The sequence below is a fragment of the Odontomachus brunneus genome, unplaced genomic scaffold, assembly GCF_010583005.1.
Source record: "Odontomachus brunneus isolate Ranch 3 - 2012 unplaced genomic scaffold, Obru_v1 Obru_scaffold_154, whole genome shotgun sequence".
Taxonomy (NCBI): domain Eukaryota; kingdom Metazoa; phylum Arthropoda; class Insecta; order Hymenoptera; family Formicidae; genus Odontomachus; species Odontomachus brunneus.
Window position 1 is genome coordinate 57,558 of NW_022639604.1, and position 14,677 is coordinate 72,234.

Below are 14,677 nucleotides of genomic sequence, written 5' to 3' on the forward strand. Positions count from 1 at the left end.
TTTATGGGAGTTTAAATTTATTAAATTGGTGGGAAGATAAAATTGTTCAGCGTGTCAGACGTACGTTCAAAATTTTCTTTCGGCAATCAGGTGCGGCGAATCAACCTTCCACACTTAGACCGATTTTGTACCCCAGTATTAACACGAATTTTTATTCCCACAAACGATACCTCCCACAAAAAACTTTAATATTACGTGCTCGTAATATTAAAATGACACTATTACATTCGTATTCGCTCTTTAATAACCTTAGAATCTTTGTTAGTTATTTGCATTATATAAAGGAACTTTATAAACAATTTAGTTAAATAGAATCAGATAGATATATGCAAAGTAATGTAGGTTTCGATACACTATTATATAATTTTACATGGCTTCATACATAATTTTGTACGAGGCTGCTTAATGCTGTTTATGTATAAATATATATAATCCCTTATTAAATATAATTATGTAGACGTACACATAATTTATTATTATTTATTATTAAATAAATTATATATAAATGTACATAATTTATATGCAATTTTGTACAACTATATAGTATTTGGTATTTCATAATTCACATTGGTTTCTGTGTCTCGCTTATAAAAAATAATATATTTGCATAGAATTTATTGTTTTCTTAAAAGTTCTGTTATATCGCTGAAAAAAATCAATATTGCTTGGTAATGAAGCATTATTATTTAAAACAAGAATTCCAAACAATTTTTTTAAATTTTGACTATTGTGTAAATTGTTTTAAACCATTTTCTGTTTTATCAGAATAATAATTTGTTGAAAACTTCGCAGCAGTTATGTAAGTACTTGCACACTAATACACATTATACTAATATTTGTCGCATACGTAATGTTGCTCCATCATTTCAATATTTGTGAGTAAGTATAATATAATGCTCCGTGAATACTTAACGATACGTTATATAAGTCCTGATAACATCGTTATAGCCGTTAAGATCTCCGTGTGTCTCTCGATCTTCAAAGTTAAGGAACTCATACCGTTGACATAACATGGACAGCTGATCACTACAGATCAAAAACATTTCTTTGACGGATTAGTTTACTTGAAGTGACCTCTATAGCACATTACCAAAATATTTAAAATTTTGCTAGAAATTACCACAAATTTACTAAAGCATCTTTCTTCATAAATTTTGTAATATATTTTTAGTCTTTTAAAGTAGATTTTCATAAGGAATAAATATTGTCATCCTTACACCAAAGAATATTCATAGGCCTTCATATTGTTAGTTACAATTCATCTTGTCAACAACATTTTCGATATAAACATATTTGTATTCGTTATTATTGTCACGTGTATTATTATTACTCGTTATACATCTATATATAATTCCTATAAACGTTCCTGTTACACTCTGGGGACTTGTCGAGCTTCGCGCATTATTTCGAAGTAAATATTACAAACAAAATACTCGGAAATGATAGTTACTAAGACGCATTGCGATGAATTTAAAGAAATTAGTAGATTTCGTGGAGCCATATATAGAAGACAATTATAAACAGTTTATCAATCGAAATGTTTGTCATGTTTGTAAACGGCCCAGCAGATGCTTCATAACTTGTAATCAGTGCCAAATGATTTCTTAATGATCCATGGAGCACCAGGAGAGATATTAATGTTCACATTTGGAAATCTGCAATGTTATAGCAACTGCAGTAACGGACAAATCGTTTTAGGTCACATACCGTAACCCGGGAGAATGGATAGAATCACGGAAAGAAATTTTACAAAAAATACTAACTACTTTATCACGCTGCACATACCTGTATGAAACGGAGATGATACTATGCGCAAAATCGTGTTATTTGTGTTTCCGACAGGCAAACATAAGACTTTACAGCACTTGCTATTCAGCAAATTTTTGTGATGATCACAAAATATTATTTAATCTATTTCATAAAAAATATTGCGATGAGTTGATGCTGTTACTGAACACGAATATCGCCTATATTAACGGCTGTATGAAAGAGACAGTCGAGTGTCGATATGGACAAAAGTTCATTCATCATTTCCTGATGAGAAACTTTATCATGACATTAATACATTTCTTAATTATTATATATCCACAAAAGATACATATATTCGTATAATATTAAAATTTCCTTATTCAACTCAGCACTGGACATGTGAACATTATAAATGTTCTGCATATGTATCCGGTCCGATGACATTATACTACGCATTGCAGGAATCAAATTTATTATCACTTCCACGCACTGTACGTAAATACATCGTTCCTGTTATAGATGCAATTAGAATAGATAAAATGTATTTCCAAATTTGGCATATTTTCTTACATATTTTTAAAGAAATTAAGGAGCTGTATATTGTATTTATCAAAACGCCAATATTCGAATCCAAAGATCTAGGGTTTGTGTGTTCTATGTGCAATAATTACAACCAGAAATTTTATGTTAAATATGTATCAGAGCCATGCAACAATTATGTACGCTCAGATTCATAAGAGCGACCAAATGTGATTATACTTGAAACATAAACTTCATTTGTAGGAACATAGTTTGAATCTGTAACAGCAATAAGAGTGTCCGTTGCTTTTAACCGCCGAATCGGAAAATATACCACAAAAGAATGTAAATAAGATAGAAGAAATAATAGATATAACCAGGAAGCGAATATACAGACAAAACAAATTCCACGGTTGTGTGCCATATAGAAATTATGTAACTGGAAGATTTTATTACCGAAATGTGCATTTTATTATGTATTAATGAATTTAAATCACACGACCCACCCATTCAAGAGCAGAAAATAATGTATTGTTTTATCGTAATTTTATTTCAGTACAGATGTGATGGCACTCATTTCTTAATAAAATTCAGGAATAAATATAATTTTCTTACTGAGGGATGCATTCAGACACAAATCAGTAGTATTTTATTTCTTATTTTTTCAGAATACGTAAAATTTATTATATAAGAGATAATAGAATAATTACTGCCGCTTGTCCATCAAAATTAAGTAACACTTACCGTTGTTTGAACGAGGAAAGCTGATCACTACATATAAAAAAGTCCTCTTAACGGTTTAATTCATTTAAAGTATTTTTTATAGTTCATTAGCAAAATGCATAAAATTTTGTTCAAACTTAGATTTTCATAAGGAATGTATCATATTATAATTGCACACTGATGAATATTTCTAGTTCCTCATATTGGTAGTTACAATTTATTTTGTCAACAACTTTTTCGGTACAAACATATTTGTATTCGTTATTAGTGTCCCGTGAACTATTACTGGTTAAACATCTATATATAATTCGTATAAATATTTCTGTTATACTCTGTGTAAGTTGTCGAGTTTCGCGCATCATTTTGAAGTAAATATTATAAACAAGATATTCATAAATTATAATTAAGAAGTTTTGCGATGAATTCATTCGAGTATCCAAAAGTGTTATATAGATTTTATGGACCATACACAGAAGAAAAATATAATCAGTTTTTCAATCCAAACATTTGTCATGTTTGCAAACGGCCCAGCAGAGACTTAATAACATGTAATCAGTGCAATATGATTTCTTACTGTTCTAAGGAGCACCAGGAGGTACATAAATATTCACACTTGGAGATGTGCAATGCTATAACATTGGTAATAACGGACATATCATATTGGGACACATACCGTAACTCCGAAGAATGGATGGAATCACGACAAGACATTACAGTAAAAATACTGGCTGTTCTATCACGCGAAACATACCGGTATGAAACAGAAATGTTAATATTCCCGAAATCATGTTATGTTTGTTACAAACAAATAAACGTCAAGCCGTGCCAAATTTGCTATTCAGCCAATTTTTGTGATGATCATGAAATACCTTTTAACCTAAAACATACGGATTGTTGCGCCAAGCTGTTGCTATTACTGAACATGAATATCATCTATATTAACGGTTCAGTGAAAGGGATTGTGTCTGAATACAAGTTCGTCAGATTTCCTGGTGTGAGACCTTATGATGACATTGTTACATTTATTAATAATTATGTATTAGGCAATAATTTATGTACTCTTCCTAATTACGTTTCTAATTCAACACGCCATTGGAAATTAAAACCTTACATATTTTCTGATTATGTATCTGGTCCGCTGACATTGTACTACGCGTTACGGGAATCAAACTTATTATCTGTCTCTAGCATCACGCCTAAATATATCGTTCATCTTGTAGATGCAGATATAATAGATGTTATATCTTCGCAATTTTGGCATATTTTCTTACATATCTTTCGAAGAGTAAAGGAACTACATATTGTATTTATAAAATCGCCAATATTCGAATCCAAATATCTAGGGTCTGTGTGCTCTACGTGCAGACGCTATGGACAGAAAATTTATGTTAAATATGTAGCAGAGCCGTACTACGATTATGTACACTTACAGTCATTTGAAAAACCAAATGTGATTGTGCTACTTGAAACAGAAACTATTTTCGTAAGAACATGGTTTAAATCTATAAAAGCAATAGTAGCGCAAAATTGTCCGTTACTTTTAACCGCAGATTCGAAAAGTACAGTAGAAGAGAATGTAGATAAAATACAAGAAGAAACGGGTATAAGCAGAAGACGATTGTACAGAAAAAATAAATTCCGCAGTTGTACACCATATAGAAACTATATAACTGGAGGATTTTTTTACCGAAATGCACATTTTATAATGTATTCATGAATTCAAATCACATGACCGACCCTGTCCATGGCTAAAAGTAATGTGTTATTTGATCATAATTTCATTTTAATGTAGATTTGATGACACTATATTTTTAATAGAATTCAGGAATAGATAATAGTTTTCTTATAGAGGGACATATTGAGGCACAAGTGAATAGTATTTAATTTCTTATTCTTTCAAAATACGTATACCATGTTATATATGAAATAACAGAATGATTACCGTATACATAATGTTTTAAAATTTTACAATTTGTCACATTTTAATCCGTGGTTATAGGTATTACATGCAGCTACTATCATTCTATAATGAGTTTTATGTAATTATCTCGTAAATTCTTCCTTTATCGACTGCGTGTTCTGCTAATGATATGTGATAGGAATAATTGTAAAACATTTTATATAAGTTATACTTTTATGCTGTACCTTGTAATCAGTATAAGTCGTTGCATATGTTATAATTTTTACTTTTTAAATGGACAAAATATATAAAAACATAAAAACAATCTTGGAAATATTAGTGCCTTCCGAATTTTCACGTTTTATTGTAAACTAAATACAAGTGTAATCATAATCGGCAATGAAATATAGGTTTTTTTAATAGTATACTTTCGTTAGTATATAAATATTATGTTTCACTCTCCTCTTTTTCTCTCCTTCTTTAAAGAGATAGCATATGTAAACTTTGCTTCAATACGTTCTGAATACATTCCTGGATATATCCTATAATCTAATAAATCATAAAACTTAACATTACGTAATGACTGAAAAAGTAATTCTTTCATTGATTTGGCTATCGGCTATGTTCTAAAACGTATCTGGGTAAAAATTGTTCATACTGTGCTCAAACGAAGTATATATATGATTTCATAATATTATCCATTATATATCGTATTATTTTCCACGATTAGCGCTAAGTATAGCATAAAATAGCTTTTTGAACATATTACACGGTTATGAGCATCATGTTACAACTAGATACACTGAGAAAAACTACATTTCAATATTTATTTGTCGGATATAAAGTATATTGTGTAACACATTTGTATATAGGAATAAACTTTATTTCACAGAAATAAATTTTATATCCTGCAAATATATTTTCAAGTATTTGTTCTAAGTGCCTCCGCAAACTAGTCAGAGCTAATTGGCATCACTACTTTGTATATGCTCGTTTAAGTTAAATAAATTATGCTGTAGTCAGTAGAAAGAATGGGTGATCACCGAATGATGGAATTACGACATACAATGTTCGCTTTTAACGTATCGCTAAAAATCTCCCAGATGAAATTTTAGTACAATTTTTCAAATGAATTTCTTAACCTTTGTTTTTGAAGGATCTACAGAAATTGAAAGATCAGCGTACGCTTCTTTTACAAAAAGTTATTTGTTATTTGAAGTTACATAAAATTATTTAAAGTTTGTTACGAAATATACCAATAATTACACATAATCTTTAATTTATTTAAATTTACTGAACATGGTATATTTTTATGTGATTTACTTACTACAAGGTTTAAATAACATAAAAATATACATTATAACTTACTTTTGACAAAATAATACTTAAAACTTTTATTACTTATCTGCCCGTTATGTAAAAACTGTTTAATATACAATTATATACAACTAAATAAGACCAGGGTTTCTAAAGATAATAAAAAGCTAACACGAATGTAGTAGTGTTATCTTAATACTACAAACGTGTAATATTAAAATTTATGGGTGTGTAAATTTATTAAGTTTGTGGGAAGATAAAATTGTTCAGCGTGTCAAACGTACGTTCAAAATTTTCTTTCGGCAATCGGGTACGATGAATCAACCTTCCACACTTAGACCGATATAGTACTCCAATATTAACACGAATTTTATTCCCACACCCGATACCTCCCACAGTAAACTTTAATATTACATGTTCGTAATATTAAAATGACACTATTACATTCGTAATCGCTTTTTAATAGTCTTAGAATCTTTGTTAGGTATTTGCATTATATAAAAGAGCTTTATATTAATTTAGTTAAATAGGATCAGATAGATATATGCAAAGTAATGTATGTTTCGTTACACGATTATAATTTTACGTGGCTTCATACATAATTTTGTACGGGACTGCTTAATGCTGTATGTATACATATATATAATCCCTCAATAAATATAATTATGTATACGTACACATAATTTATTATTATATATTATTAAATAATTTATATATAAATGTACATAATTTATATGTAATTTTGCACAAATATATAGCATTTGGTATTTCATAATTGACATTGGTTTCTGTATGTCTCACTTATAAAAAATAATATATTTGCATAGAATTTATCATTTTCATAAAAGCTCTGTTATATCGCTGAAAAAATCAATATTGCTTGGTAATGAGGCATTATTATTTAAAACAAGAATTCCAAACTGTTTTTTTTTATTTTGACTATTGTGTAAATTGTTTTAAACTATTTTCTGTTTCGATTTATCAGAATAATAATTTGTTGAAAACCTCACAGCAGTTATGTAAGTACTTGCACACTAATACACATTATACTAATATTTGTCGCATTCGTAATGTTGATCCATCATTTCAATGTTTGTGAGTAAATATAATATAATGCTCCGTGAATATTTAACGATACGTTATATAAGTCCTGATAACATTGTTTTAGCCGTTAAGATCTCCGTGTGTCTCTCGATCTTCAAAGTTAAGGAACACATACCGTTGTCATAACATGGACAGCTGATCACTACAGATCAAAAACATTTCTTTGACGGATTAGTTTACTTAAAATGACCTCTATAGTACATTATCAAGATATTTGAAATTTTGCTAGAAATTACCACAAATTTACTAAAGCATCTTTCTTCGTAAATTTTGTAATATATTTTCAGTCTTTTAAAGTAGATTTTCATAAGGAATGAATATTGTCATCCTTACACTAATGAATATTCATAGGCCCTCATATTGTTAGTTACAATTCATCTTGTCAACAACATTTTCGATATAAACATATTTGTATCCGTTATTATTGTCACGTGTATTATTACTGGTTATACATCTATATATATTTCGTATAAAGGTTCCTGTTACACTCTGGGAACTTATCGAGCTTCGCGCATTATTTCGAAGTAAATATTAGAAACAGTATACTCGTAAATGATAGTTACTAAGACGTATTGCGTTAGATTTAAAGAAATTAGTAGATTTTGTGGAGCCATATACAGAAGACAATTATAATCAGTTTTTCAATCCAAATGTTTTTCATGTTTGTAAACGGCCAAGCAGAAGCTTCATATCTTGTAATCAGTGCCAAATGATTTCTTACTGTTCCATGAAGCACCAGCAGATATATAAATATTCACACTTGGAAATCTGCAAAGCTATAGCAACTGCAATAACGGACAAATCGTTTTGGGTTACATACCGCAATCCGAGAGAATGGATAGATTCACTGAAAGAAATTTTAGAAAAAAATACTAACTACTCTATTACGCTGCACATACCGGTACGAAACGGAGATGATAATGTGTGCAAAATCGTGTTATGTGTGTTTCCGACAGGCAAACATAAGACTTTGCAACACTTGCTATTCAGCCAATTTTTGTGATGATCACCAAATATTATTTAATCTATTTCATAAAAATACTGCGATGAGTTGTTACTGGTACTGAACATGAATATCGACTATATTAGCGGCTTTACGAAAGAGACTGTCAAGTGTCGATACGGACAAAAGTTCATCTCATTTTCTGGTGAGAAACCTTATCATGACATTATTACATTTCTTAATTATTATATACCCACAAAAGATACGCATATTCGAAGTATAATATTAAACTTTCCTTATTCAACTCAATACTGGACATGTGAACATTATATATGTTCTGAATATGTATGACATTATACTACGAATTACAGGAATCATACTTATTATCACTTCAATGCACTGTACGTAAATACATCGTTCATGTTATACATGCGATTAGAATAGATGGAATGTATTTGCAAATTTGGCATATTTTCTTACACATTTTAAAAAAAATAAAGGAGCTGTATATTGTATTTATCAAATCGCCAATATTCGAATACAAAGATCTATGGTCTGTATGTTCTAGGTGCAAAAACTACAATCAGAAACTTTATGTTAAATATGTATCAGAGCCATACCACAATTATGTACGTTCAGATTTATATGAGCAACCAAATGTGATTTTACTACTTGAAACAGAAGCTTTATTTGTAGAAATATGGTTTGAATCTATAACAGCAACAATATCGCAATTGTGTCCGTTGCTTTGAACCACCCATTCTGAAAATAAAGCGCAAGAGAATGTAGATAAGATAGAAAAAGTGCAACCAGAAATCGAATATATAGAAAAAATAAATTCGGCGTTTGTACCCCATATAGAAACTATTTAACTGGAGGATTTTATTACCAAAATACGCATTTTATTATGTATTAATGAATTTAAATCATATGACCCACCCATTCAAGGGCAGAAAATAATGTCTTGTTTTATCGTAATTTTATTTCAAAACAGATGTGATGGCATTCATTTCTTAATAAAATTCTGGAATAAATATAATTTTCTTACTAAGGGATGCATTCAGATACAAATCAGTAGTATTTTATTTCTTATTTTTTCAGAATACGTAAAACTTATTATATAAGAGATAATAGAATGGTTGCCGCATACATAATGTCTTAAAATTTTATACTTTGTCACATGCTATTCCATAATTATAGGTATTATGTATAGCTACGATCATTCTGTACTGAATTATATATAATTAACTTGTAAATTTTTCCTTTATCGTCCGCGTATTCTGCAAATGATATGTGATAGGTATAATTGGAAAACATTTTTTGTAAGTTTTATTTTTATGTTGTATCTTGTAATAAACATAATTCGTTGCATCTTTTACGACTTTTACATTTTAAATTATCAAAATATATTAAAAGATATAAAAGTAATCTTGCCTTCCGAGTTTTCACATTTTATTGTAAAAACAATACATTTTATTTAAATACATTTTATTGTAAAAACAAAACATTTTATTTGAATACAAGTATAATCATAATCGCCAATAAAATGTAGATTTTTTAATAGTATACGTTCGTTAGTAAATGTATATTACGTTTCTCTCTCCTGTTTTTGTAAAGATGTAGCATAGGTATATACACTTTGCTTTAATACGTTCTGAGCACTTTCTGGTACATTCCTGGATATATCCTATAATCTAATAAATAATAAAACTTAATTTCATGTAATCACTGAAAATGAAATTCTTTCATTGTGTTGGCTATCGGCTATGTTTTAAAAGGTATCTGGGTAAAAATTGTTTATACCGTGCTTAAACGAAGTGTATATATGATTGCATAAAATTATCCATTATATATAGCATTATTTTCCACGATTAGCGGTAAGTATAGCATAAAACTGGTTTCTGGACACATTGTAAGATTATAAATATAGAAAACTAGGCACACTGAGGAAAAATATATTTTAATATTTATTTATGGGATATAAAGTGTATGGTAAAACATTCGTTTATAGAAATAATCTTTATTTCACGGAAAGAAATTTTATATCTTATAAATATATTTTGAAATATTTGTTCTGAATACTTCCGCCAACTAGTTAGAGCTAATTGGTAGCACTAATTTATATATATGTTCGTTTAAGTTAAGTAATGTAGACCTTAGTTAATAAAAAGATTGAATAATTACCGGATTATGGGACTATTCATATTTCGACGTGCAATGTTTGCTTTTAACATATCGCTAAAGTCTCCAATGTAAAATTTCAGTACAGTTCTTTACATGAACTACTTGGCTTCTCTATATGAAGGATAGGAGGGATCTGAAAGATCAGTGTACCCTTATTTAAAAAAAAAGAAATTTGCAGAAAGTTATTAACAGTTTGGTTATTTACTTATAAACAACGTTTAAGTAACATACAAATATATTTCATAACTTACTTTTTACATGAGAATACTTGAAATTTTAATTACTTAACTGCCCGTTATGTAAAAACTCTCTTATTTTCAATTATATGTAGCTAAATAAATTAGATGGATGTATTAAAAGTTATGTATATTTCGTTACATTATATATATATAATGTAACAAAATATATATAATATATTATATATAATTTTGTATGATGCTGTTTAATACTGCTTATGTTTAACTGTATATAATCCCTCATTAAATATTATTATATATAATAATACTTAATTTATATATAACTATATAGCATTTAATGTACTTTAATTGACTTTAGCTTGTGTGTATCTTTCTTACAAAATAATATATTTATATAGAACTTATCATTTAAAAGCTCTGTTACATCGTTGAAGAAAATTCATGTTAGTTGATAATGACGCATTATTATTTTAAACAAGATTTCTCAATTGTTTCTTGAATTTTTGGTTTTTGAGGAAATTTAAGTCTTAGAACATTTTCTGTTTAGATTAATTATAATATCTTGTTCCAAATCTCAAAGCTGTTATGTAATCACTAACATAATAATACACATTACATCAATATTTGTCGCAAATTTAATGTTGATTCGTTATTTCAATGTTTGGGAGTAAATATAATGTTCTGTAAATATTATAACGATACATTATATAAGTCCTAAAAACATCGTTATAATCGTTAAGATCACCGTGTGCCGCTCGTCCATCAAAGTTAAATAACACTTACTGTTGTCCGAACATGGAAAACTGATCACTACTGATAAAAAATGTCCTCTTAACGGAATAGTTCATTTAGAGTAATCTTTGTAGTACATTACCAAAATGCTTAAAGTTTTTTCGAACTTAGCACAAATTTACTAAAGCATCTTCCTTGATAAACTTTGTAGTATATTTTCAGTCTTAAAGTAGATTTTCAGAAGGAATGTACCATATTGTCGTCCCTACACTAATAAATATTTCTAGTTCCTCATATTGGTAGTTACAATTTATTTTGTCAACAACCTTTTATTATTGTCCCGTGTACTATTATTGGTTAAACATCTATATATAGTTCGTATAAATACTTCTGTTATATTCTGTAAGTTATCGAGTTTCGCGCATTATTTTGAAGTAAATATTACAAGCAAGATATTTATAAATTATAATTAAGAAGTATTGCGATGCTTTTAGACAAGTTATTACCTTTTGATGAGCCATATACAAAAGACAAATATAATCAGTTTTTCAATCCAAACATTTGTCATGTTTGCAAACGGCCCAGCGAAAACTTAATAACATGTAATAAGTGTAATATGATTTCTTACTGTTCCAAGGAGCACCAGGAGGAACATAAATTTTCACACTTGGATATGTGCAATGCTATAGCAATTGTAATAACGGACACACCGTTTTGGGTCACATACCGTAACTCGGAAGAATGGATAGAATCACGAAGAGAAATTGTGCTAAAAATACTGAATATTCTATCACGCCCTACATACGGATATGAAACAGAGATGGTAATGTGCGCAAAATCGTGTTCTGTTTGTTATCAACAATTGAACATCAAGCCCTGTAAAATTTGCTATTCAGCCAATTTTTGTGATGATCATGAAAAATTTTTTAATCTAACACATACGGATTGCTGCGCCAAGCTGTTGCTATTACTGAACATGAATATCACCTATACTAATGATTTAGAAACGATGGGAAAGAAAGTGCATGGACGAAAGTTCACCAAATTTCCTGGTGTGAAACCTTATGGTGACATTATTACATTTATTAATAACTATGCATGCATATATTCACAGGTTCGATATATGTTTGGTATGTTCTTAAATTTTAATTCAACTCGCTATTGGACATTCGAAAATTATATATGTTCTGATTTTGTATCAGGTCCGATGACATTATACTACGCGTTACAAGAATCAAATTTATTATGTCTCCCAACCACTACGCATAAATATATCGTTCATCTTATAGATGCAGATAGAATTGATGTTATGTCTTCAGGAATGTGGCATATTTTCTTACATATCTTTATAAACATGAAGGAACTATATATTGTATTTATAAAATCACCAAAATTTGAATCCAAAGATCTAGAGAATATGTGTGCTATGTGCTGTTATAATAAACGAAAACTTTATGTTAAATATGTGTCAGAACCGTACCACGATTATGTACGCTTAGAGTCATTTGAGCAACCAAATGTGATTGTACTACTTGAAACAGAAACTATTTGGGTAAGAACATGGTTCAAATCTATAAAAGCAGTAGTAGCGCAAAATTGTCCGTTACTTTTAACCACAGATTCGAAAAGTACAGCAGAAGAGAATGTAGATAGAATACAAGAAGAAACAGATACAAGCAGAACACGATTGTACAGAAAAAATAAATTCTGCGGTTGTACACCATATAGAGACTATATAACTGGAGGATTTTATTACCGAAATGCGCATTTTATAATGTATTCATGAATTTAAATCACTTGACCACTTAATCCAAGTCTAAAAGTAAGGTGTTGTTTGATCTAAATTCATTTTAGTATAATTAATGATACTCATATGTTAATAAAATAGGGGAATAAATAATAAATTTCTTACTAGATGCATATATTGAGACATAAATTAATAGTATTTTGTTTGCTATCTTTTGAGAATACGTAAAGCATATTATATATGAGATAATATAGAATTACCGCATACATAATGTCTTAAAATTTTACAATTTATCGCATACTACTCCGTACTTATATGTATTATATGCAGCTATGATCATTCTGTATTAAATAATATATAATTATCTTGTAAATTTTTCCTTTGTCGTCCGTGTTCTGCAGATGATAAGTAATAGGAATAATTGTAAACATTTTATATAAATTATATTTTTATACTGTATTTTGTAATCAATATTTATAACTTGTTGCATCTTTTACGACTTTTACATTTTAAATTGTCAACCTTGTCACCTGTTATTGTAAATTAAGTACAAGTGTAATCATAGTCTTTAATGAAATGTAGATTTCTTAATAGTATATTTATTATTACATTTATTATTTAATATATATAATATGTTCCTCTCTCTTGTTTTTGTAAAAATGTAGCAAATATAAACTTTGTTTCAATACGTTTTGAGCATTTTTCTGATGCATTCCTGTATATAATATATAGCTTATAATGTAATAAATGATAGAACTTAACTTTATGTAATTACTTAAAGAGAAGTTCTTTTATTGTAATGGCTATGTTCTAAAATGTATCTGGATAAAAATTTTTTATAATATATTTAAACAAAATGTATTTATACTTGTATAATATTATTTGTTATATATCTCCTGTTGCATTATTTTCCACGATTAACCGTAAGTATAGCATAAAACAGCATCACTAATTTGTATATGATCTTTTAAGTTAAATAACTTAGAAGATTCAGTAAAAGGAATGGATGATTACTGAATGATAGGATCATTCGTGTTACGACGTTCGCTTTTAATATATCATTAAAGTTCTCCAAGGCAAAATATTGGTACAATCTTTAATCTAAACTACCTGATTTCTGTATTTGAATAATCTGGGGGATCTGAAAGATCAACGCACGCTTCTTTTATAAAAAGCTGTTTACAATTTTTGAAGTTATTTAAAATAATTTAAAGTAATTTAATAAATATTTAAAATAAATGTTTTAAAATAACAATTTAAATAAATAGTTAAATTAATATTAAAAATAACAAATAAATATTTAAAGTAATTTAATTATTATGAAATATCATATGCTAACAATTATACACAAACTTTAAGTTTATTTAAATTTACTAAACACGGTTATTTATTTACTACGACGTTTAAGAAACTTAAAAAATAATGTATAATTTAATTGCGACAAGACAGTACTTAAGACTTTAATTACGTAACTGCTTGTTATATAAAAACTTTTTATATATAATTATATATAATTATAAATAACATACAAATTTTTTAATTTAAAGTGAAACCTCCTATTT

General features: G+C 28.4%; 1 protein-coding gene and 1 long non-coding RNA gene across 12 annotated transcripts; one reads left to right on the forward strand and one right to left on the reverse strand.

Annotated features, from left to right (window-relative positions):
* The first annotated feature begins 2,563 nt into the window (after positions 1-2,563).
* LOC116850748 lies at positions 2,564-13,624 on the forward strand. Of its 10 annotated transcripts, none has more exons than XM_032829376.1 (2): positions 2,564-3,744; positions 12,006-13,534. In XM_032829376.1, the coding sequence occupies exons 1-2, from the start codon at positions 3,679-3,681 to the stop codon at positions 13,152-13,154; spliced, it is 1,215 nt and encodes a 404-aa protein (XP_032685267.1). In that variant the 5' UTR covers positions 2,564-3,678; the 3' UTR covers positions 13,155-13,534. The 10 variants fall into 10 exon arrangements, with proteins under 10 accessions (XP_032685267.1, XP_032685270.1, XP_032685272.1 ...); XM_032829379.1 differs by lacking the exon at positions 2,564-3,744 and adding an exon at positions 11,428-11,770; XM_032829381.1 differs by lacking the exon at positions 2,564-3,744 and having other exon boundaries at positions 11,784-12,920; positions 12,988-13,624.
* Positions 9,690-11,566, reverse strand: LOC116850750. 2 transcript variants are annotated; one of them, XR_004379424.1, is made up of 4 exons: positions 11,420-11,566; positions 10,440-10,572; positions 10,059-10,198; positions 9,690-9,949 (listed from the first exon to the last, which is right to left on the reverse strand). It is a non-coding gene; the product is annotated as an uncharacterized LOC116850750 (long non-coding RNA). The 2 variants fall into 2 exon arrangements; XR_004379425.1 differs by lacking the exon at positions 10,059-10,198 and having other exon boundaries at positions 9,703-9,949.
* Positions 13,625-14,677: the final 1,053 nt, after the last annotated feature.

Excerpts from the sequence above, each read along its gene's own strand:
- LOC116850748 (XM_032829375.1), top strand. The coding sequence starts at position 11,853 with ATGCTTTTAGACAAGTTATTACCTTTTGATGAGCCATATACAAAAGAC. Across the intron at positions 12,499-12,570 it reads ACAGGTTCGATATATGTTTG|GTCCGATGACATTATACTAC; the intron begins GTATGTTCTTAA and ends ATTTTGTATCAG.